Genomic DNA, 26244 nt, shown 5'->3' on the forward strand with positions numbered 1-26244 from the left:
CATTTTCACAGCTGCCATCTGGCAGGCGATAAGGAATCCTAAAGTTTCACAAAAGCAGCTTCAAGAACAACTTCTTCCCTTCAACCATTTGCTTCATGAACCAATCAGCAAAACCCTATTCACCACAGTTTAACAGCACTTTGTTCTAATTCTGTTTTTTCTTGTAAAAATTTACATATAACTTTTATGATTAATTTGTGTTTTACTTGTGAATGCTGTTTATGTGATGCAGCAGTATCACAGGCACATCGCAGTCCATTTTTCATTGCACTTGTGTATACATGTGTATGTGACAATATACTCACCTTTACCTACACCCCTCCTCCTATTTAGCATATTGTACATTTCCAAATTTAGTTATTCTGCCACTGAAGGCCATGTACTGGAACTCCCTCTACAAAACTCCCCTGTAAACTTGGTTGTGAATGAATGCTCGGCTAAATAAATAAGTTTACAGGGGAGCTTTGTAGAGTATTTCCTCGCAATGGCTGACAGCAGGCTGTATTTGATAACATAGCTGTGAGGTATCTTGGAAAAATTAAAGACACTGTGAAAATACAAGTTGTTGTTGCTGCCATAGTCATTAATGTGTATACATCATTAATGGTGGCTCAAACACGAGGAAATCTGCAGATGCTGGAAATTCAAGCAAGATGCTGGTGGAACGCAGCAGGCCAGGCAGCGTCTATAGAAAGAAGTACAGTCGACGTCTCGGCCTGAAACATTGACTGTACTGTACTTCTTCCAATAGATGCTGCCTGTCCTGCTGAGTTCCACCAGCATTAATGGTGGCTTATCTCTTTATAAAATGATTCCAAAATCTTGGTCTTGATCATGGTTTTCCTGAACCATATTTTGGCTATTTATAACTAAGACACTGATCATATTTATTCTGTATGCCTTCACAACCAGGAAACACTTTGCTACATTAAATGTTTCATATAAATGCAACTTGACATATTGGCAGATCAAAATAAAGCTGTAAATGTTATTTTTGACAGAAAAAATGGGGCTTGGTTTTTTAAGAGGTATGGAATGAGGGGTGGGCAGGGTGTGGAGTGCATATGGCCCATTAAGTTAGTAGTGCACACAAACTTGAATGTGGAGACATGGCTAATCCTAATTGTTATACAACTAATTATTTGAACGGAATTGATTTGAGTAGATTTTCCTGAAGATCCACTGAAATTCAGTTCTACAAGTCAGGCATCCAACTAAGATGTTGTGAAAATCACAATGCCACAACATTAACATCATGGGCTGCGATTTGTACTTATTTTTGTTCCACTTCCCTTCTTTAGGTGACTTTAAAGTCAATGAAGGTAAGGAGTTACTAAGTATGGTGTGTCCTCAGAAACGCACAGATTCTATTTGGGAAGCTTGAGTAGGGAGCAGGGCAGTAACATTTTCTATATGACCACACATGATGAACTGCAAAGTCCTTTTGAGAAGTTTGCAGTAAAATGACATGTCTGTCATTGCTGTGATTATCAATGGAATGTTAGTTCCTGACAAGCTAACAAATAACATATCAGTCACTTGTTTATGACCTGTCTGTGGACTTTAATAACCAAATACAGTAAGTCAGTAATCTGGAAGAGGCTGGAAGCCTTTGATACACATATTTAGACAGCTTGCTACATTTTTAAGGCAATAGCTCAGACACATCCAATCATTGTATAAAATAGGACTCGGGTTCAAAATGTGGGGCCAAGGTGCTTCCCTTACCTACCCTGGTATGATTTTTTTGTTTACCAGAAATTGATTTATTAAATGCAAATTAAATTTAAAAATTGCTAGTCCTTTTAGTAACATGTCTAATGAAAATAGACATTGATTTGGCTGAGTTATGGTTAAGTATACTTAAAGCGTAATTATCCTGAAACTAAATCAAGTTCAAGTTCAAACTCAATTTATTGTCATTCAACTATACACATGTATACCACCAAACAAAACAACGCATCTCTAGACCAAGATGTAGAACATAGTACATATCTCATAAAGCGATATTACCACAAACATAAATTAACAAATAATAAGGTGCATATACAAGTTAAAAAGTAAACAGCACTGGTTCTTCACATGTGATGAGACTGTATGTTGAGATTCATACATAATGGAAAGGAGTTCAGTAGTCTTACAGCCTGGGGGAAGAAACTGTTGCCCATCCTAACAGTTCTTCTCCTAATGCTATGGTACCTCCTGCCATAGATATTGTTGGATGGATGGGGGGAATCACTGACAATGCTAAGAGCCCAACTAATGCAGTGTTCCTGATAAGTATCTCCAAAGAGTGGAAGAGAGACCCCAATAATCCTCTCAGCAGTCATTGCAATCCTTTGGGGACCTGTGGTCTGATGCCTTGCAATTTCCACACCAGACAATGATGCAACTGGTCAGGATACTCTTGATTGTGCGCCTGTAAAAACTGGTTAAAATGTGGGGGAGAGGCAACCTCACTTGCTTCAATCTCCTCAAGAAGTGGAGATGCTGCTGTGTTTTCTTAATCTAGGAGATGATGTTGGGGGACCTGGCGAGGTTATCCATATTGCGCACTCCCAGAAACTTAATGCTCTTAAATCTCCCCCCCGAGGACCCATGTATGTGCAGTGGTCAGCCTGTGCCTTTCTAAAGTGCTCAGTCACCTCTTTGTTCTGTCCACGCTGAGACTTAAGTTGATGTGTTCACATCATTCTACCATTCGCTCTACCTCTTCTCCTTATGCCACCTTATCGCTGTTGTTGGTGAGGAAAACAACTATTGTGTCATCAGCGAACTTGATTATTTGGTTTGAACTTGATCTAACAATGTAGTAATGTGTCAGCAATGAGCTGAGCAAGCAGCTCTGGGGAGCGCCGGTGTTCAGTGTGATGGAGCTAGAGGTGTTTCTGCCAACATGGGCTGACTGTGTCTCTTCTGCCAAGAAGTCAAGGATCCAGTTATAGAGAGAGGTGTATTTTGTTAATTTTAATTAATTCTTACCACAATGTACCATAAATCCGTTTAGTCTTTAATACATTCATCTTACAGTGCAACTTAGTCATTTGCGATTCACTGTTGCCTGATCCCACTGACCAATTCAGAATAGTTTGCAGGACAACCTTGTCTAGTGATTGAGATTCACTTTCTGGTACAGTCTGATTTTGTTCTTGATGTTACTCTAAATGCACATTCAGTGTTAACTTGTGAAATATCATAGACCAGGAAAAATTTATGACATAAAAAGATGATTATGTGTCAGGAATACTCAAAATAAAGGTTGCTTCTAGTTCCTGATTATTTGAATGAACAATATCATAAAAGGAAGAGAGACCCAGATAATCCTCTCAGCAGTCATTGCAATCCTTTGGGGACCTTTGGTCTGATGCCTTGCAATTTCAACAACAGACAGTGAATTTCCATTGGAAATGCTCCCAAGGTCAAAATTGATTTTTGAACAAAATGTTGTAGTACCTTCCTTGTCCACACACCCATATGTAAATTTTAGGTATCAATGGTAAGAGCATAAATAATATTAGTTTTCCCACACAAATCTTACCAGCTGGTAACATCCACACAGTGGCCTCTCCTTCATTACATTTAATTTCAAGCATGGTTCCAGAGAAATTCAGTTGCATAGAAACATAGAAAACCTACAGCACAATACAGGCCCTTCAGCCCACAAAGTTGTGCCGAACATGTCCCTACCTTAGAAATTACTAGGCTTACCTATAGCCCTCCATTTTACTATATTTTCCTCCATTGTAACCCAACAAATTCATGAGCTGCCTGCCAGTAACAATTGATGGGTTATCAGTACCTCCAGTTGAACAATGTCTTTTTGTATGCACTCCCCAGCTGTCAGTCTGTGGTTTTGTATTGCCATGTGCTCCTGTCCCCACTCCTGCTCCACTCCAGCCCCTGTATTACTGAGTACTCTGTCTCTCGGATGTTTCTCATTATTACCTGTGTTGCTACCACCTGTATCTCATTGTGCTCCATCTATCATCTGTCACTGTTTATTGCTCAGTGTATTTCAGTCCTGTGTTTTCACCTGTTTGTTACCAGATTGTGTCAATGAATTTTTCTGAGCCTTTCCAGCATTTGTACCTGTACTCTGTCTGTCTGAATATCGACTCTGCCTGTTTCCGGTTTTTGGATTTCACTGGATGTTTTGATCTCTCCCTGATGCTGACTTTGTTTGCACCTTGGGATTTGTTACTCAATTGATATCACTCTGTGCACAGTACTGGGTCTGCAATTGGATCCCTGCTCCAGCATCCTGACAGTACAATCTGGCCAGAATGGATCCAGCAGACCCTGATTGTCTGACAGCTGACCTGGAATGATGCTGGGAAACACCAAAACCAGCTGGACTCTGCGTTCAGGGCAGTGGAGTTGCCTTCACCCATGTAGTCGATCTTGTGGCCCAGACTCAGTCACTCCAGCTGTCCCAGAACACCCATCAACATTCTGCGACTGCATTTTCTGCCCTGCCCTCCATGTCCTCATATGCTCCTCCCGTCCAAAAGCCCTGTCTGTCTCCACCAGAAAAGTCTTCAGGTGAGCCCAGTATCTGCTGCTGTTTTCTTTCCTAGTGCACCCTCATTTTTGAATTACAGCCGACAACTTTTCCGACTGATCGAGCCAAGGGAGCCTATGTCAACACCCAACTGTCCGGTCGGGTGAGAGAATAGGGAACAGCCATTTGGGAGGCAGGCTCCCCTTTCTGCAGTAGTCTTCAGTTATTTTCCAAAGAGATAAGAAAAGTGTTTGATCCAAACATGGGAGAGAGGCTGCCTGTGAAATGCTGCACATGCACCAGGAGCGCAGATCTGTGTCAGATTACGCCATAGAGTTCTGGACCCTAGCCACCTCCAGCGGCTGGAACTCGGAGGCACATTATGACATCTTCCTGAATGGCCTCTCCGAAGACATCAAAGATGAGCTGGTCACCCAGGACCTTGCTGCCACCTTTGAAGCTGCCACCTGGTGGATTTGGCCATCTGTATTGATGTTTGCCTTCAGCAGCGCTGCAGAGGAAGGGGTTCCAGAGGGTTCCTGGGGCCCTGGGTGAGTTCCAAGCTCCTCGTCAGTGTACATTGCCTTGCCGTTTGCCTCTTACAATTCCCACTCCAGAGCCCGAGGCTATGTATGTTGACTGTACCTGCCTGACATCGACTGAAAAACAAAGAACCAGCACTTGTTCCTGACTGTACTGTGGCCAACCAGGCCACTTTATCTCCACTTGCCCAGTAAAAGCCAAGCTGGTGAGTACTGGTGAGTGTGGCCCCTGTCCGGCCCTCCTCGACAACACTCACTCTCATACCTGCTTCTCTGGAGTGGGGTGTCCAATGGCAAGCAGTCTCCATCTTGGTCAATTCTGATGTGGAGGGGTGTTTTATCTATTTTGAATTGCCTGCCCAGTGGGGATGAACCACGTCTGCTCTCCAGTCACCATTGGTGGCCAATGCCTTGAACGGGCAGAGACTGGCTAACGTCACCCATGTCACAACCCTGGTGAGTCTCAGTTTATCCAGCAACCATCATGAAGTTAACCCTTTGCTATTGACTCTCCTCAAACTCCCATTGTCCTGGGCCGCCTCTGGTTAGTTAAACACAACCCCCACATTGACTGGCTCAGTCGCAAGATTGTAGGCTGGAGCCCATTCTGTCACTCCCACTGTCTCTGCCATGCTAAGATCCCCTTGACTCCAAGCCCAGATCACACCCCCCACCCTGAGGAATTTCCGATCTTACTGCAATCCCTCCTGAATATATGGACCTCGAGGTTCTGTTTAGCAAGTTCTGGGCTACTTCCTTACCAGCTCATTGTCCATATGATTGTGCCATTGACCTCTTGCCTGGCAAATTCCCCCCCCACCCAAGAGGCCGCCTGTATTCCCTGTCTGTACCTGAAACAGAAGCCAGGAGTAAGTACTGTTATGTACCCCGTAATTGGGTGTCTTACCAGCAAAGATAGTATCCGTTGGAGTCTGGTGGTACTATTTTGTTATGAATGTACCACAGCTCTGAGAGGCCGAAGGGTGCGGGGTAGCCCCCCCCCCCCCACTTTGTGAGAATCGCAAGATCACTATTGATTTAGGTCAGGAGACCCAGGAAATGAGAGAGAGAGATGTGCGGAATGTCTCATTCCCCGGCGATATAAAGCTACGGGACACGGCCATTGTCTCTTGAAGACGAACTTCTGTATTGCAATACTGTGCTACGTGGAAGTCCTCAGGCAAAGTGGGCTGGTTGAGGGAGGGATTGCATTACCCCCAACCTGACTGACATCTGAGACCCTGTGAGTCAGGATAAAAGAGGGTCTGTGGGAACAGCCCCTCAGACGCACCAGAAGAAACGCTAGCGATCCCGTAATAGCGGAAGCCGGTGGGGAGGCCACGTGCGTTCGGTTCCATTTGCCCCGGAACAGGTGCCCTTTACCACAGAAAAACGGTTTTTAGCTAACAACGGGGAAACCAACTCCCAACGACTCGAAGGATTAACATCATAAAAGGATTGGGCAAGTTTCAAATCTGTCTTTCTCTCAAACCAAAGCGCTGCAGCGTGAACGAACTGACAGTGACTTTTATATTTCCATCGGACAATACATTATCCCATAGACAACGATAGAGCTATTTCTTATTGATTATTATTATACCCGCGCATTTAGATTTAGTATTGACGACGTATATTATCTGTATGGTTGCATTGATATTATTTTGTGTATTTTTATCAATAAATACTGTTAAAAATAGTACCATCAGTCTTCAATGGACCTCTCTATCTTTGCTGGTAAGTGACCCAGTTACGGGGTTTGTAACAATTTTCAACAGTGTTTATTAGTAAAAATATTTCTTTCTTTCTTTCTTTCTTTCTTTCTTTCTTTCTTTCTTTCTTTCTTTCTTTCTTTCTTTCTTTCTTTCTTTCTTTCTTTCTTTCTTTCTTTCTTTCTTTCTTTCTTTCTTTCTTTCTTTCTTTCTTTCTTTCTTTCTTTCTTTCTTTCTTTCTTTCTTTCTATCTTTCTATCTTTCTATCTTTCTATCTTTCTATCTTTCTATCTTTTTATTAATTTTTATAAAAAAACATAGCATAATATTATATTAAATAGGTTATGAATACATTAGACTTAGCTTAATAAGATATTATCTTGTTACTAATTTAATTCTATCAGCAAAAAAAAGATCGTACAATATTCTATATTGATTATACATGAAAAAGATAAGAAATAATCATCAAAAGAAAAAAAAAGTATAAAATACAAGAAAAAATGTATATTTAAAGAAATAAAAAAAAATAAAACTAAACTAACATGGGCAATAATAATAGTTTACATGTATATGATAGTGTCAGAAACTCCGGAACTCCATACCAAAACAAGAATAAAAAGAGTAAAGGTCTGGAAGAAGCCAAATTAATTCACATGAAAGTGTCGAATGAACGGTCCCCAAGTTTCTTCAAATTTAATTGATGAATCAAAAACAGTACTTCTAATTTTTTCTAAACTTAAACAAGAAATAGTTTGAGAGAACCACTGAAATGTGGTAGGAGGATTTACTTCTTTCCAATTTTGTAATATAGATCTCCTGGCCATTAATGTTACAAAGGCAATCATTCGTCTAATTGAAGGGGAGAATCGACTATCATCTTCATTTGGTATACCAAAAATTGCAGTGATAGAATGAGGTTGTAAATCAATATTCCAAATTGAGGAAATGGTAGCAAATATGTCCTTCCAATAATTATGTAAGGTAGGACATGACCAAAACATGTGGGTCAATGAAGCCACATTTAAATGACATCTGTCACATTGAGGATTAACATGAGAATAAAACCGAGCAAGTTTATCTTTAGACATATGAGCTCTATGTACGACCTTAAATTGTATTAGAGCATGTTTAGCACATATAGAAGAAGAATTAACCATTTGTAAACTTTTTTCCCATTTTTCCGTTGATATATTGTATTGAAGTTCTTTTTCCCATTCCTGTTTAATTCTGCCCGATACCTCTGGTTGTATCTTCATAATCATATTATAAATAAGAGTCACTAATCCCTTCTGACAGGGATTTAAAGTAAAAATCATATCTGAAAAATCTATCAAAGTTGAATTAGGAAAGGATGGTAAAACTTTATACAAAAAATTTCTAATTTATAAGTATCTAAAAAAATTAGATTTAGGTAACTTAAATTTGTTAGAAAGTTGATCAAAAGACATCAAACTACCTTCAGAGAAAAGATCACGAAAACATATACCTTTCCTTTTCCATATGCTAAAAGCTTGATCTGTTAAAGAAGGTTTAAAGAAAAAATTAAGAAAGATAGGGCTATCAAGAACGAAGTTTTTCAGAGTAAAAAACTTACGAAATTGAAACCAAATTTGTAATGTATGTTTGACAATAGGGTTAGATATCTGTTTATTAAGTTTAACTAAATCAACAGGGAGAGAGGAACCAAGAACAAAAAATAAATAATATCCTTGTGCATCATTACATTCTAAATTTACCCACTGTGGGCACAATGGTAAATCTAAATCTAGTTTCCAATATATTAAATTTCGAATATTATTCGCCCAATAGTAAAATCTAAAATTAGGTAAAGCTAAACCACCATCTTTTTTAGATTTCTGTAACTGTCTTTTACTTAATCTGGGGTTTTTATTTTGCCACACAAATGAGGAAATTTTTGAATCAATGCTATCAAAAAAAGACTTAGGAATGAAAATTGGTAAGGCTTGAAATAAATATAAAAATTTCGGTAAAATCATCATTTTAACAGCATTGATCCGACCAACCAATGATAAGGATAAAGGAGACCATCTAGTAGCAAGCTGTTGAATTTGATTAAGCATAGGTAAAAAATTCAACCTGAATAAATCTTTATATTTCTTGGTAATTTTTATACCTAGATAGATAAAATTGTCAGTAACAACTTTAAATGGTATCCTGTCATTCAGTAAAGTTTGTGCATTTAAAGGGAACAGTTCACTCTTATCCAAATTTAGTTTGTAACCAGAAAAACTACCAAATTGAACCAACAAGGATAGAATAGCGGGAATAGACCTATCAGGATCAGAAATATATAACAACAAGTCATCAGCATAAAGTGATAACTTGTATAATTTCTCATTATGGGTAATACCAAAAATATTAGGAGATTCACGAATAGCAATGGCTAAAGTTTCTAATGCAATATTAAATAATAAAGGACCTAAGGGACAACCTTGTCTCGTACCACGAGATAATTGGAAAAAAGAGGATCTATAATTATTCGTAAGAACAGAAGCAACAGGTTTATAATATATTAATTTAATCCATGATATAAAATTAGAACTAAAATTAAAATTTTTCAAGGCATTAAATAAGTATGTCCATTCAACTCTATCGAAAGCTTTTTCAGCATCTAATGAAATAACACATTCTGGGGTTGTAGGTGAGGAAGTATAAATTATATTAATCAATTTTCTAACATTAAAAAAGGAATATCGGTTCCTAATGAAACCAGTTTGATCTCCTGAAATAATCTGTGATAGTACCTTTTCTAACCTAATAGCTAAAATTTTTGTAAGAATCTTAGAGTCTACATTTAATAACGATATAGGGCGATAAGATGCACGTAAAGTAGGATCCTTATCTTTTTTAAGTATTAAAGAAATAGTAGCTTCATAAAAAGACTGGGGTAGTCTCTTCTTAATGAATGCATCATTAAAGATTTCACATAGCAAAGGGGAAAGCAAAGAGGAAAAAGTTTTAAAAAATTCTATAATATAGCCATCGGGTCCAGGAGCTTTCCCTGAATTCATCGATAAGATAGCCTCTCCTACTTCAGCCATAGAAATAGGAGCATCAAATAAACTTCGATCTTCATCTGTCAGTTTGGGAATACTCAAATTGTTAAAAAAATTATCCATCATAGACAGATTGCCATCAAATTCTGATTGATATAAAGATTTATAAAAATCTTGGAAAGTATTATTGATTTCTTTATGATCAGTAGTCAGATTGCCATCTTGTTTACAAATTTTAATAATTTGTCGCTTAGTCGAAATAGCTTTTAATTGATTAGCTAACAATTTACCAGTTCGATCACTATGAATATAAAATTGAGCCCTGGTCTTAATTAATTGATTCTCAATTGAAGAAGATAATAGCAAGCTATGTTCCATTTGAAGCTCAACTCTCTTCTTATAAAGTTCCTTGGTAGGAGTTACGGAATAAATCTTATCAATTTCTTTAATTTTATCCACCAATAAAGCTATATCTAAATATCTTTGTTTTCTTTTACCAGCAGAATATGAGATAATTTGTCCACGGATAAAAGCCTTAAAAGAGTCCCAAAGTATTCCACTGTCGATCTCTTCGGTATAGTTTGTTGAAAAAAATAAGTCAATTTGCTGTTTTATGAAGGTAATAAATTCTGGATCTTGAAGCAAAGTAGCGTTGAGTCTCCAAGATCTAGTATTAATGGAAGAGTCCGAAATCTTGATAGGTAACTTCAAAGGTGCATGATCCGAAATAGCAATAGAATCATATTTACAATCAGTAACATCTGTTAATAAACGATGATCAATAAAAAAATAATCAATTCTAGAATAACTATATACATGTGAAAAAAATGAAAATTCTTTATCTCTAGGGTTATACAAATCAATATCAATGCAAATATACAGATAATACACGTTAGCAATACTAAACCTAAAAGTGTGGGTATAATAATAATAATAATAATAATAATAAATAATAAACAAGCTCCATCGTTGTCTAGGGGATAAGGAATTATCATGGGAAAGTATAAAGTTCAGTTCATGTAGGCTGAGGTAGTTGTTGGTCGATGTGTTGTAATTGTTGGAGAGAGAGCGAGAGAGAGAGAGGACGATCAAACAGTGACAGCTATTGTCACTCAAACCTTCCTTTTCGATCTTGATCCGTTGATGTGTTTTTGTGACCATTCAAGCATGACCCCTCTGTCCTTTAGCTAGACCGTTCTTCCGTGGTGGACTCGTCACCCAGGCAAGGGTGGACACACACACAAGCCCCCACCGGCCTTGCTATAACCACTGTGAGTGAAATTGACTGATCCGTTTGGTCCCCGATGCCCCACACTTTCTCATGGGTTTCTGATGCTCACTAGTGTGTCTGAGGGCTGTCACCCCAGACCTCATTTTTATCCCCACTCACGAGGTCTCCGGTGTCAATCAGGTTTGAATGACTTAACCCATCAAACCAGCCCATTCTGGCTGTCCATTGAGGAATTTTAATGAGCACGATGGTACCACGTAAACAGCCCTCTCCGCAGCCATAAGTCTTTCGGGAGTCATAACATGGTGGATAAACATAACTCTCTCTCAAGCTGTTATCAGTAACAGATGTCCTTGCATGTTCTCTTTTGTCTCTCTTACTCTCTTGTTAGCAGCATCGAAATAGTACCTGTTTGCGATTCTCCAAAAAGGGGGGGGGGCATAGGCAACTCTGCACCCTTCTGCCCATCAGAGTTGTTCATCCTTCATAACAGTACATTCAAGAGTCTCTGGCTGCAGGCATCATCTGGCTGTCTTGCTCCCCTGCTGGTGCCAATTTTTTCTTTCTTGAAAAGAAAGATGGCTCTTTGCGTCCAAGCATTGATTACTACCGTTACCCTCTTCCGCTAATGATCTCTCCATTTGAACTACTGCAAGGAGCCTCAGATTTCTCTAAGCTTGATCTCCATAACACCTACCACCTTGTCCGCATCCGTGAAGGGGACAAGTGGATGCCTCAGGCCATTATGAGTATCTGGTCATGCCATTTGGTCTCACCGATGTCCTTGCCAAGCCCTGGTAAATGACGTTCTCAGGGACGTGCTGAACCAATTTGTTTCTTTATATCTCAATGACATTTTGATTTTTTTTTCTCTAAGTCTCTTGCTGAACACACAGGTTACGTTGGCTGAGTTCTCCAACACCTTCTGGAGAACCAGCTCTTTGTGAAGACCGAGAAATGTGAGTTTCATTGCAATACCGTCTCCTTCCTGGGGTATGTAATTTCAGGCGGATCCATTCAGATGGACCAACAGAAGGTCAAGGCAGTGGTTGATGGCCCCAACCTTTGACTCGCCAGGAGTTGCAACGCTTCTTGCACTTCACTAACTCTTAAAGCCATTTCAACAGAAATTACAGTACACTGGCTGCACTACTCACTGTTCTTACCTTATTGGCTGTCAAATTCTCCTGGTCTCCTGCTGCTGAAAATGCATTCTGATCTGAAAGAATGTTTCACCTGTGCCCCCATCCTGACTCAACTCAAGACCAACTAGCAGTTCATTGTGGAGGTGGTGCATCTGACATTGGTGTAGGAGCTGTTCTCTCTCAGCGCTTGGCCAAGGATGAGAAGGTACACCCCCTGCGCCGCCTTCTATCACCGCCTCACTCCCACGGAGCGGAATTATGATGTCGGAAACTGGGAGCTGCTGGTTGTGAATCTAGCTCTGGAGGAATGGAGGCATTGGCTGGAGGGAGCAAAGGTGCCATTCTTAGTCTGGACTGATCACAAGAATCTGGAATATATCCGTACAGCTAAGCGTCTCAACTCCAGTCAAACTCATTGGTTCCTGTTTCTCTCAAGATTCAATTTTACTGTACTTCTGCTCCAGTTCCAAGAATGGAAAACCTGATGTCCTCTCATGAAGATTTCCTTCCTCTGAGACCCTGAGGTCCCCGATGTCATCCTCCCTGCTCACTGTCTCGTGGGTGCAGCGCAATGGAACATTGAATCCATTGTGCAAGCTGCTTAACAGAGTGAGGCAGCCCCTAGTCAATGCCCCACTAACTGTGTTTCTGTTCCCAGTTCTGTCCACTCACAGGTATTGCAGTGGGGTCATTCTTTCCAGTTATTCTGTCACCCTGGAAGCAAGCGTACTCAGGCCTTTATCATTTGGCAATTCCAGTGGCCCTCCATGGGAGATGACATCTGCAACTTTGTCTCAGCCTACTCGGTCCGTGCTCAAGGCAAGAACTGTAACCGGTCACCTGCTGGTCTACTACAACCCCTGTCTATCTCCGAGAGACCTTGGTCCCACATTGCTCTGGATTTTGTCACCAGTCTTTCCCCCATCAGACGGTAACACCACCATTCTCACAGTAGTTGATCATTTCTCCAAGTCTGTACACTTCATTCCTTTACCTAAACTCTCCTCTACCAAAGAAACAGCCAAATTACCATTACTACATGTTTTTAAATTACATGGTTTACCTGTAGATGTTGTGTCAGATAGGGGCTCTCAATTCACATCCAACTTCTGGAGGGCATTCTGTAATCTTCTGGGTGCCTCTGAGTCTGTCTTCAGGATTCCACCCACTGACCAATGGGCAGACTGAGTGGGCCAACCAACAGCTAGAAATAGTATTGCGGTCTCCCAGAACCCCTCCGCATGGAGTTAGCAGCTACCCTGGGCCAAGTATGCCGTAAACTCTCATCTGTCCTCATCCACTGGTCTGTCCCCTTTCGAGTGCTGCCTTGGCTACCATCCTCCACTGTTCCCTGCCCAGGAGGAGGAGGGTGGCGCTCCATCTGCTGAGGCATTCATCTGCTGTTATCAGCAGACGTGGAGGTGAACTCGCTCTTCCCTTCTCTGTGCCTCTGCTAGAATCAAGCATCAAGCTGACTGCCATCACTCCAAGGCCCTACATTACCACCAGGGATAGCATGTGTGGCCTTCAACCTGAGACCTGCCCCTCAAGGTGGATTCCTGCAAGCTCACCACCCCGCTTCATCAGCTCCTTTCCCATTGTTGAAGTCATCAGCCCTGCTGCTGCCGTTGTCAAGCGCCCCTCTCTGTTGCATTCATCCCAGCTTCCATGAGTCCCGCATCAAGCCTTTCATGAGCCACCCCTGTGTCCTGTCCCCAAAATCCACCTACCCCCCCATGGCTCATCAATGGGTCTGAGGCCTTCACGGTGCATCGACTGCTGGTTTTGTCTCTAGTACCTTGTGGACTGGGAAGTGCTATGGTCCTGAGAAGAGGTGCTGAGTCCCCGCCCATAACATCCTGGACCCCTCTCTCATCAGGGACTTTCATCGTCAGCATCCATGATGCCAGGAGGTGTCTGTAAGGGGGGGTGGGGGGTACTGTCAATACCTCCAGTTGAACTCATATTGTGTGTTTGCCCCCCTAGTTGTCGGCCTGTGGTTTTGTATTGCCATGTGCTCCTGCTCTATTCCGGCCCCTGATTTTCTGAGTACTCTGTTTCTCATTATTACCTGTATTGCTGCCACCTGTGTCTCATTGTGCTCCACCTATCACCTGCCTCTGTTTATTGCTCTGTGTATGTCAGTCCTGTATTTTCATCTGTTTGTTGCCAGATTGTGCCAGTGGATTTCCCTGAACCTTTCCAGCATTCATATCTGTACTGGCTGTTTCCCGATTCTGCTTTTTGGATTTCTCTAGATATTTTGATCTCTGCCTGAACTTTGATGCCGACTTTGTTTGCACCTTGGGATTTGTTACTCAATTAATATCACTGTGTGCACAGTACTGGGTCTGTGATTGGATCCCCGCTACAGCATCCTGATATGAGTAGATATTTTCAAGTAAAGCCTGACTAAATAAATTATTTGGGGTTCACAGTAGGAATTTTCAGGTTTTTCACATTTTAGCTCCAGCATAAACATTGTTAATATACTGCCTTCAATTTGAATGTTTTCTTCCCCCCAAAGAAGACTCCTAGAATTTTCTGTAATGTATAAAGATATGGAATGCACAAAGAAGGTAACTAGATTCTGTATCACATCACAGGTCTGAGAAGTTGTGAAGAGCTATAGTTGACTTTAGTAAACTGAAGTGAAGAGAACATTCAAGGAATGCTAGGGAATACTGGACAATACAAAGACTATGGAACCAATTTCCCATCTCCAGTACTGGACCTGCATTTCAGAATCTGTTATATCTTTAATAATATGCTCCATTAAAGTTAGAACACTGATATCTATGTTATTATGAGCAAAATTTTTCAGGTACGTCAGTGATCATAATGGAGTCACAGAGGTTGTAGATGCTGAAATCCGGAGGAACAAACAACCTGCTGGAGGAACTCAGTGGGGTGAATAAGAAATGAGAGATTTCCAGAAGTGCTGCTTGACTTGCCAAGTTCCACTTGCAGATTGTTTGCTGCTCCAGTGATCATAAGGCAGGTCAAATCCAGTCCTACTAATTACTGTCCAATTAGTCTCCAATCAATAATGAGCAAATTAATGAAAAATGCAATTGCCAGCACAATCAAGTTTCATTTGCTCTTCTCCATCTCCAAAAGGAAAAAATAAAACCAGTTATCTTGGACATGCAATTCCATGATCTTCCTTGAATCTCCCATCATCAACAACCCTGGTGTAACCACTGATGGGAAATAAGTACCATTGGACTAGCCACATGCGATTGCCCTGTACAAGCCTCCAACCCTTTGTTCACATAAATCAGTAATACAACCAGAGATTTTGATCAATTTATTTGTGTTCCTTTTTTTCATAGTAGAGCCCACAACCAAAGGAAAATTGTAAAGCACGAAAAACTAAAAATACAAAAACTATTATGTCATCTGTTCAAAAGTATTCAACCCTCTTTGCTCAGTACTTAGTTGAACCACCTCTCACAGTTGTTACAGCCAGTTGTCTTTTTGGATAACTCTATTAGCTTTGCACAGCATGATGGAGCAAGATTTGCCCATTCCTCTCGCAAAATTGCTTAAGCTGTGACCGGTTAGTTGAGGGATGGCAGTGGACAGCAATGAAGTCTTGCCAGAGATTTTCATTCCTGTTAAGGTCAGGACTCTGTCTGGGCTTCTCAAGGACATCAATTTTTGTCATTTGAGCCACTCCATAGTTGCTCTGGCAGAGTGCTTTGAGTCATTTTCATGCTAAAAGATGAACTTCTTCCCCAGTTTACGATTTCTGTCAGAGGCTAGCAGGTTTTAACCCAGGATCTCTGTATTTAGTAGCATTCATCTTCCCATCAATCCTGGCCAGATTTCCAGTCCCTGCTGCTGAAAAGCACCCCATAGCATAAAGCTACCTCCACCATATTTTACAGAAGGGATGGTGTCATCTGGCTGATGCACAATGTTAGATTTACATTGTGGCCTTAGTGTTGAGGCCAAGAAGTTCCATTTTAGTCTAATCCAACAAGAAAACCACCTTCCACATCTTTACAGTATGGTCTAAGTGATGTTTTGCAAACTCTTCAAAGGCAAGGATATGTTTTTTTAGCCAGGGCTTCTTCCTTACATTCTCCCATAAATACTGTTTCTGTGCAAGGCTTTAGAGATTGTGGAGCCATAAGCTTCATCTCCAGTTGCAGCCACTGACTTCTGCATCTCACTCAGAGTGACTGTTGGAATCACAGTAGCCCCTCTTACAAGAACCATTCATCTCCTATGGCTAAGTTTAGAGGGGTGGCCTGATCTAAGCAATATGGCTGTGGTTACACGTTGGACAGCACTGAGCTCTGAGGTGTGTTCAGTGCCTTTGAAATGGTCTTGTACCCTTCCCCAGATACGTGCTTCTCTTATCATTCCCCAGACTTGCCTTGAATGGCACTTTTGTCTTTAATTTGGTTTAGTTAGTTTAAAATCTACCATAATGTTGCATCTTACAGAGACAAGGGTATTTGTTCTTATCAATTAATTGAAAACAGGTGATTCTCCAATTTTTTACATCAACAAATCGGGTGAGTTGGCAAGGTAATACTGTATATTGCTCCTGAGGAAAGTTAGTGTAGTAATTACAAATGGGGTGCGTACTTTTTTCTTTTGATTTGTCATGATGCACAATGATTTGTAGACAAGCTCAAAAATTCTATTTCAATATATTAATTTAAAAATGAAGCAGTAAAATGTGAAAGTAGATGTGGGTCTGAATAATTTTTCAAGGCACTGTATATACCGGGACAAAAACAGGTCAGAGACTGGATAGACTGTGATAAATGCAAGAGATCTGGCGAACATTGGAAATCTGGAGCAACACACACAAAATGCTAGAGAAAATCAGGTCAGACAGAATCTATGGAACTTAATTAACAGTCAATGTTTCAGGCTGAGACCATTCATCAGGTCTGGAAAGGAAGGGGGTGGGGAAGAGAATGCCAGAATAAGAAGGGGGGGAGGGGGAAAAAGGACAAGCTAGAAGGCGATAGGTGAAGCCAGGTGGGCTGGGGAGAGGGGGATGAAGTAAGAAGTTGGGAAGTGATGAGTTGTAAAGTCAAAGGTGTGGAGGAAAAAGAATCTGATAGGAGAGTGGATCATGACAGAAAGGCAGGGATGCGAGGCTCCAGGGGAATTGATAGGCAGACGAGGAATACAGGTAAGAGGTCGAAGTAGGAAAATGAAGAAGAGGGAAGGGGAAGAGGAAAAATTATCGGAAGTTGGAGGAATTGATAGTCATTGCATCAGATTGGAGGCTACCTAGATGGATTATGAGATGTTGCTCCTCTAACCTGTGAGTGGTCTTGTCATTGCAGAAGAGGCCATGGATTGACATGACAGACTGGGAATGGAGATAGGAATTGGAATGATTGGCCACCAGGAAATTCCGCTTTTTGTGGAAGGAGCTGAGGTGCTTGACAAAGCAGTCCCCCAACCTACTTCAGGTCTCACCATGCATCTCTAAAAGGATGTGAGTATAGATGTACATAGACCAGCTCTCTTCAGCCTCCTCAGAAATCAGAGGGGTTGGTGAACTTCCCACATTGTGTAGGATGTGTTCTGGGTCCGTGGGAGGTAATGCAAGAAGTGCACTCCCAGGGGGTTGAAGCTACTTGTAGTTTCTGCTGCTGTACAGAGGAGTGAGTGGTGCAAGTTCTGAAGTTGCTAATCATCTCCTTTGTTCTGTTGACCTTGACAATGAGGTTACTTGCCTAATACCAGGCCTTAGCTCTTCTATTTCCTCTCAGTAGGCATCTCATCATTGTATTAGGGAGTATTCCTATTAATGAAATGCTCCTCTTGTGGGACATGGGAAGCCAGGGAGACCTCCCTGACCACTACAACTGTGAGAAGTACATCCAGCTGCAGCTTCTAACAAATTACATTAAGGAGAACTGGAACTGGATGAACTCTGGATCACAGGGGGGGGGGGGGGGGCTGAAGGGGTGATAGACAGGACATACAGAGAGGTATATACACCCAATACAGGATACTGGATGACAGTCAGGAAGGGGAAAAGGGTTAAGGAGTCAGTGCAGAGTACTGTGGGGTACTGTGGCCATCCCCCTCAACAACAGGTATATCACTTTGGATACTTGGGGGTGGGGTGGCAATGACCTAACAGAGGAAAGTCATAGTGGTTGGGTCTCAGGCACTGAGGGAAGGGGGAAGAAGAGGCACACTATGGAGATAGGGGATTCATTAGTTAGGGGAATGGACAGGAGGTTCTTTGAATGAGGTAGAGATTCCCGGATGGTATGTTGTCTCCAGGGTGCCAGGGTCCAGGATACCTCAGATCAAGTCCTCAGCATTCTTAAGTGGGAAGGTGAACAGCCAGAAGTCGTGGTCCATGTAGGGACCAATGACATGGGTAGGATGAGTGATAAGGTACTGCATAGGGAGTTCAGGGAGTTAGGTGCTATGTTAAAGTGTAGGACCTCCACAGTTGTGATCTTAGGATTGCTACCTGTGCCATGAGCTGGTGAGGCCAAAACTAGGAAGATTATACAGTTTAATATGTGTCTAAAGAGTATCCATGTACACAACATCAACTGATTCTCCTTTGTCTATCCTGCTATCACCATGCATCTATAAAAGGATGTGAATATAGATGTACATAGACCAGCTCTCTTCAGCCTCCTCAGAAACTAGAGGTGTTGGTGAACTTCCCACATAGGCAACAGATTTGTCAAGGAATATTTTCCCTCGAGGAAACCATGCTGACTATGTCCTATTTTATCATGTGCCGCCAAGTATCCTGAGAACTCATCCTTAATAATAACTTCAACATCTTCCCAACCACTGAGGTCAGACTAACTAGCCTATAGTTTCCTTTGTTCTGCCTCTCTCCCTTCTTGAAGAATGGAGTGATTGATGCACTATCAATAACTCCAAAAGACTGGAAGTAGAGTAAATACTGAAAGGCTTTTATTAGCAGTAAAATGGACCACGTCCATGCTGGATGACTGCCCTGGACTGTGGGAGGAGCAGTGACACAATCACCTTTATCCAGGGTTTGGTGGGAGGAGCCACAGGAGCAATCAGCAGAGGGGCATGTACAGACATATACACGGTTTACCACACATACCCCTCCTTTTTAAAAAGAGAGTCCCACAGGGTGAAGTGACTGACAATATTTAAGACAAGTATATTTACAGGTCAAGTCTATCAGGCGGTCGAGTCCGTCACTGAGACCTACATAGCACAGGTGGTGATTGCACTGGCAACGGTGGTTGTGCTGGCTCTGGCCTGACTTGAGGTGCATACCTGTTAGGCATCAGTAATCCCTCGTGTGTGCGCGTCGCGCCCAGTATGTGAGTGTCGTGAGGTGTCTATATAGGGCTTGGAGTGCACGGTGTCTTGTGGGTATATACATTGGTGGGTACAGTGTTCACAGTCACCATGGAGTGTTCGGGGTAGGGGTCTGCTGCTCCTGCGGGCGCCAGGTCGCGGATGGAGACCGTGTCCTCCCGCCTATTAGGTAAGACCACGTAGGCATACTGTGGATTTGCATGAAGTAGGTGAACCCTCTCGACCATCGGGGAGTATTTATTGCTCCTTGCATGTTTCCGGAGCAGCACTGGCCCCGGGGACGTCAGCCAAGCCAGTATGGTGGTCTCAGTGGCAGACTTCCTGGGAAAAGAAAAGACTCACTCATGAGGGGTGGCATTGGTGGATGTGCATAACAGGGAGCGGATGGAGCAGAGTGCCTCGGGAAGGACCTCCTGCCAGCGAGAGACAGGTAGTCCCTTTGACCTAAGGGCTAAGAGTGTGGCCTTCCACACAGTGGCATTCTCCCTCTCCACTTGTCCATTTCCCCGGGGATTATAGCTTGTGGTCCTACTAGTTGCAATACTCCTAGCCAGCAGGTATTGGCGCAGCTTGTCACTCATAAACGAGGACCCTCTGTCAGTGTCGATATAGCATGGGTATCCGAACAGAGTGATGAGCTTGAGCAGGGCCTTTATGATTGACGTGGTAGTGGCATCAGGGAGGTGATGGCAAAGGGGAACCACGAGTACTCGTCGATTACATTAAGAAAGTACTCATTGTGGTCGGTGGAGGAAAGGGGGCTCTTACAGTCAAAACTCAGTCGCTCAAAGGGGCGGGTGGCCTTTTCAGGTCGGTAGAAGTGCGGTTTGCACTCTGCACAAACTTGGCAGTCCCTGGTCATCGTCCTGATCTCCTCAAGGGAGTAAGGCAGGTTCCGGGCTTTCACAAAGTGGAAAACCTGGGTGAACCCCGGGTGGCAAAGATCTGCATGTAGGGCGTATAGCCAGTCGATCTGTGCGCTGGCACACGTTCCCCAGGATAGCACATCGGAGGGCTCATTGAGCTTTCCAGGCCTGTACATGATGTCATAGTTGTAGGTGGAGAGTTCGATTCTCCACCTCAATTTTATCATTTTTGATTTTGCCCCGCTGTTGGTTGCTAAACATGAACACGACTGAGCGCTGGTCAGTCAGCAGGGTGAACTTTTTGCCGGCAAGAAAGTGCCTCCAGTGCCTAATAGCTTCCACTATGGCCTAGGCTTCTTTCTCCACTGCGGAGTGCCAAATTTCAGGGCCTTGAAGGGTACAGGAGAAGAACGCCACCGGTCTTCCCACCTGATTGAGGGTAACAGCCAGCACAAAGTTGGAGGCATCACTCTACTTGGAAGGGAATGGTCTCGTCCACCACATGCATCGTTGCTTTGGCAATGCCCCCTTTAATGCGGCTGAAGGCCGCGTGGGCCTCGGCTGAGAGGGGAAATGTTGTGGACTTGACCGGGACCCATTGGGTGTAACAGGAAAAGAAGCCCAGGCACCTATTGAGGGCTCTGAGGGTGTTGGGAAGAGGGAATTCCAATAGGGGCACATTCGGTCGGGGTCAGGGCCAATGACTCCATTCTCCATGACACACCCAAGGATAGCAAGTCGGGTGATTCCGAACACACACTTGTCCCTGTTATAGGTAAGCTTAAAAGCTTTGGCCGCTTGGAAACATTTTTGGAGGTCGTTGTCATGATCCTGCTGGTCATGACCACAGATGGTGATGTTATCCAGATATGGGAACGTGACCTTTAGTTGGCACTGGTCCACCATCCGGTCCATTTCCCTCTGGAAGACAGAGACACCATTCGTGACACTGAAGGGGATGTGCAGGACGTGATAAAGCCTGCCGTCCGCCTCGAAGGCGGTGTAAAGGCGGTCCTCTGGGTGGATGGGGAGCTGACGGTAAACGGATTTTAGGTCTATGGTTGAGTACACCTTGTACTGAGCTATCTGATTGACCATATCCGCGATGCGGGGTAGGGGGTACGCGTCAAGCTGCGTGAACCTAATGATGGTCTGGCTATAGTCCACGACCATCCTATTTTTCACCTTGTTCCGAACAATGACCACCTGGCCCTCCAAGGACTTGTGCTTGTCTCAATGATCCCTTCCCTGAGCAGCCGCTGCACCTCCGACTGTTCCTCCTGCTTTTAGTTGCTACAGGTTTACAGTCGGGGGTCAGGTTGGCGAACAGCGGTGGGGGGAGGGATCTTGAGGGTAGAGACGCCACAAGTGGTGTCCGTAATGCGGCAGTTGGCATGGTGTTGGGTGGGTTGTGCGGGTGATTAGCAGCGGGGTATGTGATGAATTCCTACAGAACTGAGGGTTTCCGACAGAGATTGGTGGGAGGGGCCCGTAATACTCCCTTGTCATGCTTTTCAGGTGGCTCTGAGTCGAGCCCCAATGGCACAGAAGCACACAGTTGACCAGTAATGTAGAGTCTCGGTATTCTGTGCCCTGCACCACTAGTGTCACTAGGATGTCTGTTGTATGCGACCCAGAAGCCATGGCAACCCTCTGGCTTACTGGCCGTGTCTCAAGTCCACAACATTGCACTGTGTCCGGGTGGATAAAACTCTCCATGCTGCCCGTGTCAAACAGACAGCTTGTCCTGCGGCTCTCCACCAGGATGTCCATCATTGACCTTGCGACCTGGTGGGGTTGAGCGTCATGGCGCGGTGGGGTGCCCAGTAAGCACCCATGGGTCGTAGGTGGTGTGAGGTGGTGCTGATCAAGATGGATGCTCCGTGGTGGGCAGGCAAGATGGCGGCAGCCAAGATGGCAACCCCCATGCCTCGTACGTGGCGCTGCTCGATCTTGCTTGCAGTTTGGACTTACAGGACTTGGTGAAGTGACCCTTCTTTCCATAGCTGGAGCAGGTAGCTTCTCGGGCTGGGCAGCGTTTCTGGGGGTGCTTCTCGAATCCGCAGAAGTAACACTTCGTGGCTCGTGACTGGCAGCAGTCGTGGACGATTCGCTGGCGGGTTGCAGGGTCTGCGGTGTCTACGAGGCCGTCGGGAGATCACATGCCTGGAGAGCGTCAGAGTTGTGCAGAGCAGCCTCCAGCATGTCGGCCAGCGCAACTGCCGAATGTAAGGTAAGATCGGCACGTTCCAGCAGCCGCTGGCGCACGTACACTAACTTGGTCCCTGTGACGAAGGCATCTCTTACTAGGAGCTCCACATGCTGTTCAGCTGTCAGCCCCTGGCAATCGCAGGCCCGCACGAGTGTCTATAGGGCCCGGACAAACTCAGCATTTGACTCTCCAGGCCGCTGCTGCTGCATCGCTAAGCGATGTCGCGCATCGATGGTGTTTACCAGCCACAGGTGTTGACTTCTGAGGACGCTCATCGCGCCGTTGTAACTCAGCTGGTCTCTAATGATCGAGTAGACTCATGGACTGACCCTGGAGAGGAGAACTCTGCGCTTCGCGGTGGACTCGGTCACTTCAATCTACTCCAGGTATGATTCAAAGCAGGCTAGCCAGAGTTTGAAAACGTTGCCAGCCTCAGGTGTTTGCAGGTTGATGTCCAGTTTGTCTGGCCTCAAAACGTGCTCCATGCCTTAAAATTACTGCTAATAAAATTTATGCAATATCAATAACTCCAAAAGACTGGATGTAGAGTAAATACTGAAAGGCTTTTATTAGCAGTAAAATGGACCACGTCCATGCTGGATGACCACCCTGGACAGTGGGAGGAGCAGAGACACAATTGCCTTTATCCAGGGGTCTGTGGGAGGAGCCACAAGAGCAGTCAGCAGAGGGGTGTGTATTAAAAGGGATAGTATAAGTTTTTTCCAGATACATAAAGTGTTATGACTGTACCACAGCTCTGAGGGGCCGAAGGGTGCGGGGTAGCCGCATATAACAGATATATATGGTTTACCACAGCGACATATACAATTTTCCAGTCTTCTGGAACCATCCCAGAATCCAGTGATACCTGAAAGATCATCACTAATGCTTCCACGATCTCTTCAGCCACCCCTTTCAGAATTTTGGGGTGTACACCATCTAATACAGGGGACTTATCTACCCTCATACCTTTCAGTTTCCCAAGAACTTCCCTCTAGTTATAGCAACTTCACAAACTTCATGCCCCGATACTTGGAACTTCCACCATACTGCTAGCATTTTCCGCAGTGAAGACTGATGCAAAATACTTATTCAGTTCATCCGCCATTTCATTGTCCCCCATTACTACCTCTCCAGCATCGTTTTCCGGCAGTCTGATATCCACTCTTGCTTCTGTTACGAACCCCATAACTGGGTCACTTACCAGCAAAGATAGAGAGGACCGTTGAAGTCTGATGGTACTATTTTTAAAAGTCTTTATTTATAAAGGGGCACAAAAATAAGATTAATACAGACATTCAGATAAAATATGTCGTCAATACTCAATCTAAAAACACAGGTATAATAATAATCATCAATTAAGCAATAGCTCTATCGTTTGTCTAGGGCAGGGGTCAGCAACCTTTACCACTGAAAGAGCCACTTGGACCCGTTTCCCACAGAAAAGAAAACACTGGGAGCCGCAAAACCCGTTTGACATTTAAAATGAAATAACACTGCATACAACGTTTTTTTTGCCTTTATGCTATGTATAAACAAACTATAATGTGTTGCATTTATGAAATTGATGAACTCCTGCAGAGAAAACGAAATTACATTTCTGCATGCAACAAAAACATTTTGAACTCCGAAAAAAAGACGTTGGGTTGAAGGTTACTTTTAAGTAAAATACTCAACGTCTATTTGAGTCCTTCTTGTATTTATGAAAAACGCCGAACTTAAATTTTCCGCCAGCAGCAAACCAAAAATAACATCAGCCAGCTGTCAGCCTGAAAAATAAAAGGACTATTTCACTGAACAATGAAAAAATATGAATATACATAAAATAATAGGCAATTAAAATATTTATCATACTTGGTTAATGGGATTTCTGCTCCTGGACCTCAGCGCACAGCGTCTGCACATCAGGGCTGTATGACGTCACCTTCATCTTTACACAGGATCGCAAGCTGTCATCTGTGAGGCGTCCGCGATGTTTGTTTTTAATAAAGTTCATGTTGGAGAACACCTGCTCACATACATATGTGGATCCAAAGATCGACAGGACTCCAAGCGCATACTTTTTCATGTTTACATAAATGTCGGGCATAGCATTCCATGTTTCGAACACAAGTTTGTCCGGTTTTGGAAGGTTTTCAATATCACTCCATTTGTGATTCTGAGCAAGAACGGCCTTCTGACGGGCAACATCTTCAAGGTCTGCTGTCAAGCGTCTAAACTTGGACACCCATATGTCTTTGTCGGCTATGTCGGCCAGTTCCATCTCAAGATCAGGTTGACTCACACCTGCCAATGCAGTCGTATTCAGTAGGGAAGGATCGATGCTTAAGGGAGTGACCGGGAAGGATAATGTGTTTTTTTCCTCTCTGAACTCACAGAAGCGTTTCCCAAACGATGTTTGCATTGCGATGATTGCAGAATGTAAATACTCCGAAATTATCATGTCGTGACCTTGTTTGAACTCTCTCAAATTGGGGAAGTGAGACAATGTGCCTTTCTGTAAATCTCTGGCAAGCACTGTCAACTTGCGTTCAAATGCCAAAACATCCTCCAACATGTGCAGGGCTGTGCGTCCTTTCCCCTGAAGAGCTGTGTTCAGCGTGTTCAGGTGCGCTGTCATGTCTACCATGAAGTGTAGCTTTTCCAGCCACTCTGGCTGTTCCAGCTCAGGAAAGGTGAGCCCTTTGCTGCCCTGGAAAGCTTCCACTTCTTCCAGACACGCGACAAAGCGTTTCAGCACCTTCCGTCTGGACAGCCAGCGATAAAAACACGTTGTAGCGGTGTCAGTAAACTGCAGTCAAAGATAGCTTTATTCGAACTAAACAGCCTTGCTTTTAAGCCTCCCTCAACCCAGCCCCCATGGACGCAGATGCTGCAAAAGACGCGTACTCACAAACCCCCGTAGGCTATCTCCCTTAGCCGGAATGCTGGCTAATTGTGAGCCGTTTCGGATGTGTCAGAAAATGTGTCGCCACACTTAGATTGTACAAGATCACCATAATCTTCAAATTTAGAATTACATTTCAAAAGCTAACAAACTAACATAAAATACATTTTAATTAAATACTGACCAATTATTTCCCAAAGCCACAGGGAGCCGCAGCACAGAGGTGAAAGAGCCACAAATGGCTCGCGAGCCGCAGGTTGCCGACCCCCGGTCTAGGGGATATTGTATTGTCTGATGGAAAAATAAAAGTCACTGTCCCTTCAAGCTGCAGCTCTTTGGGCTTGAGAGAGAGACGGTTTGAAACTTGCCCGAGTCTTTATGAGGCCAATCCGTTGAGTCGGGGGGGGGGGGGGGGTAGTTGGTTCCCCGTTGTTAGTTCCAAGTCGTTTTCCATGGTACCAGCCACCAGCCCCCAGGCAAGGGAACCAAACGCACGTGGCTTCCTTCAAATGGCTTCCCGCTATTATGGGATCGCTAGCGTTTCTTCTGGTGCGTCTGAGGGCTGTCCCTACAGCCCCCCTTTTATCTTAACTCGCCGGGTAGTAGATGTCAATCAGGTTGGGGTGATGCAATCTCTCTCTCAACCAGCCCACTTTGCCCGAGGGCTTGCACGTAGCATTGTCCCCAGTCCACAAACGTTGTCTCCAGGAGACAATGGCCTTGTCTCTCTCTCATTTCCTGGGTCTTCTGACCCAACCCAATAATGCTCTTGCGATTCTCACAAAGGAGGGGGCTACCCCGCACCCTTCGGCCCCTCAGA

General features: G+C 43.6%; 1 protein-coding gene and 1 long non-coding RNA gene across 2 annotated transcripts in view; both read right to left on the bottom strand.

Moving 5' to 3' along the window:
* LOC132404708 (uncharacterized) overlaps nt 1-26244 on the bottom strand; it is a 70811-nt gene that overhangs the window by 25336 nt on the left and 19231 nt on the right. The window lies entirely within an intron of this gene.
* On the bottom strand, nt 23432-25610 carry LOC132404398 (general transcription factor II-I repeat domain-containing protein 2-like). Its single transcript, XM_059988534.1, has 2 exons — nt 24392-25610; nt 23432-24306 (listed from the first exon to the last, which is right to left on the bottom strand). The coding sequence occupies exon 1, from the start codon at nt 25164-25166 to the stop codon at nt 24396-24398; it is 771 nt and encodes a 256-aa protein (XP_059844517.1). The 5' UTR covers nt 25167-25610; the 3' UTR covers nt 23432-24306; nt 24392-24395.

The sequence above is a fragment of the Hypanus sabinus genome, chromosome 14 (assembly GCF_030144855.1).
Source record: "Hypanus sabinus isolate sHypSab1 chromosome 14, sHypSab1.hap1, whole genome shotgun sequence".
Classification (NCBI taxonomy): Eukaryota; Metazoa; Chordata; class Chondrichthyes; order Myliobatiformes; family Dasyatidae; genus Hypanus; species Hypanus sabinus.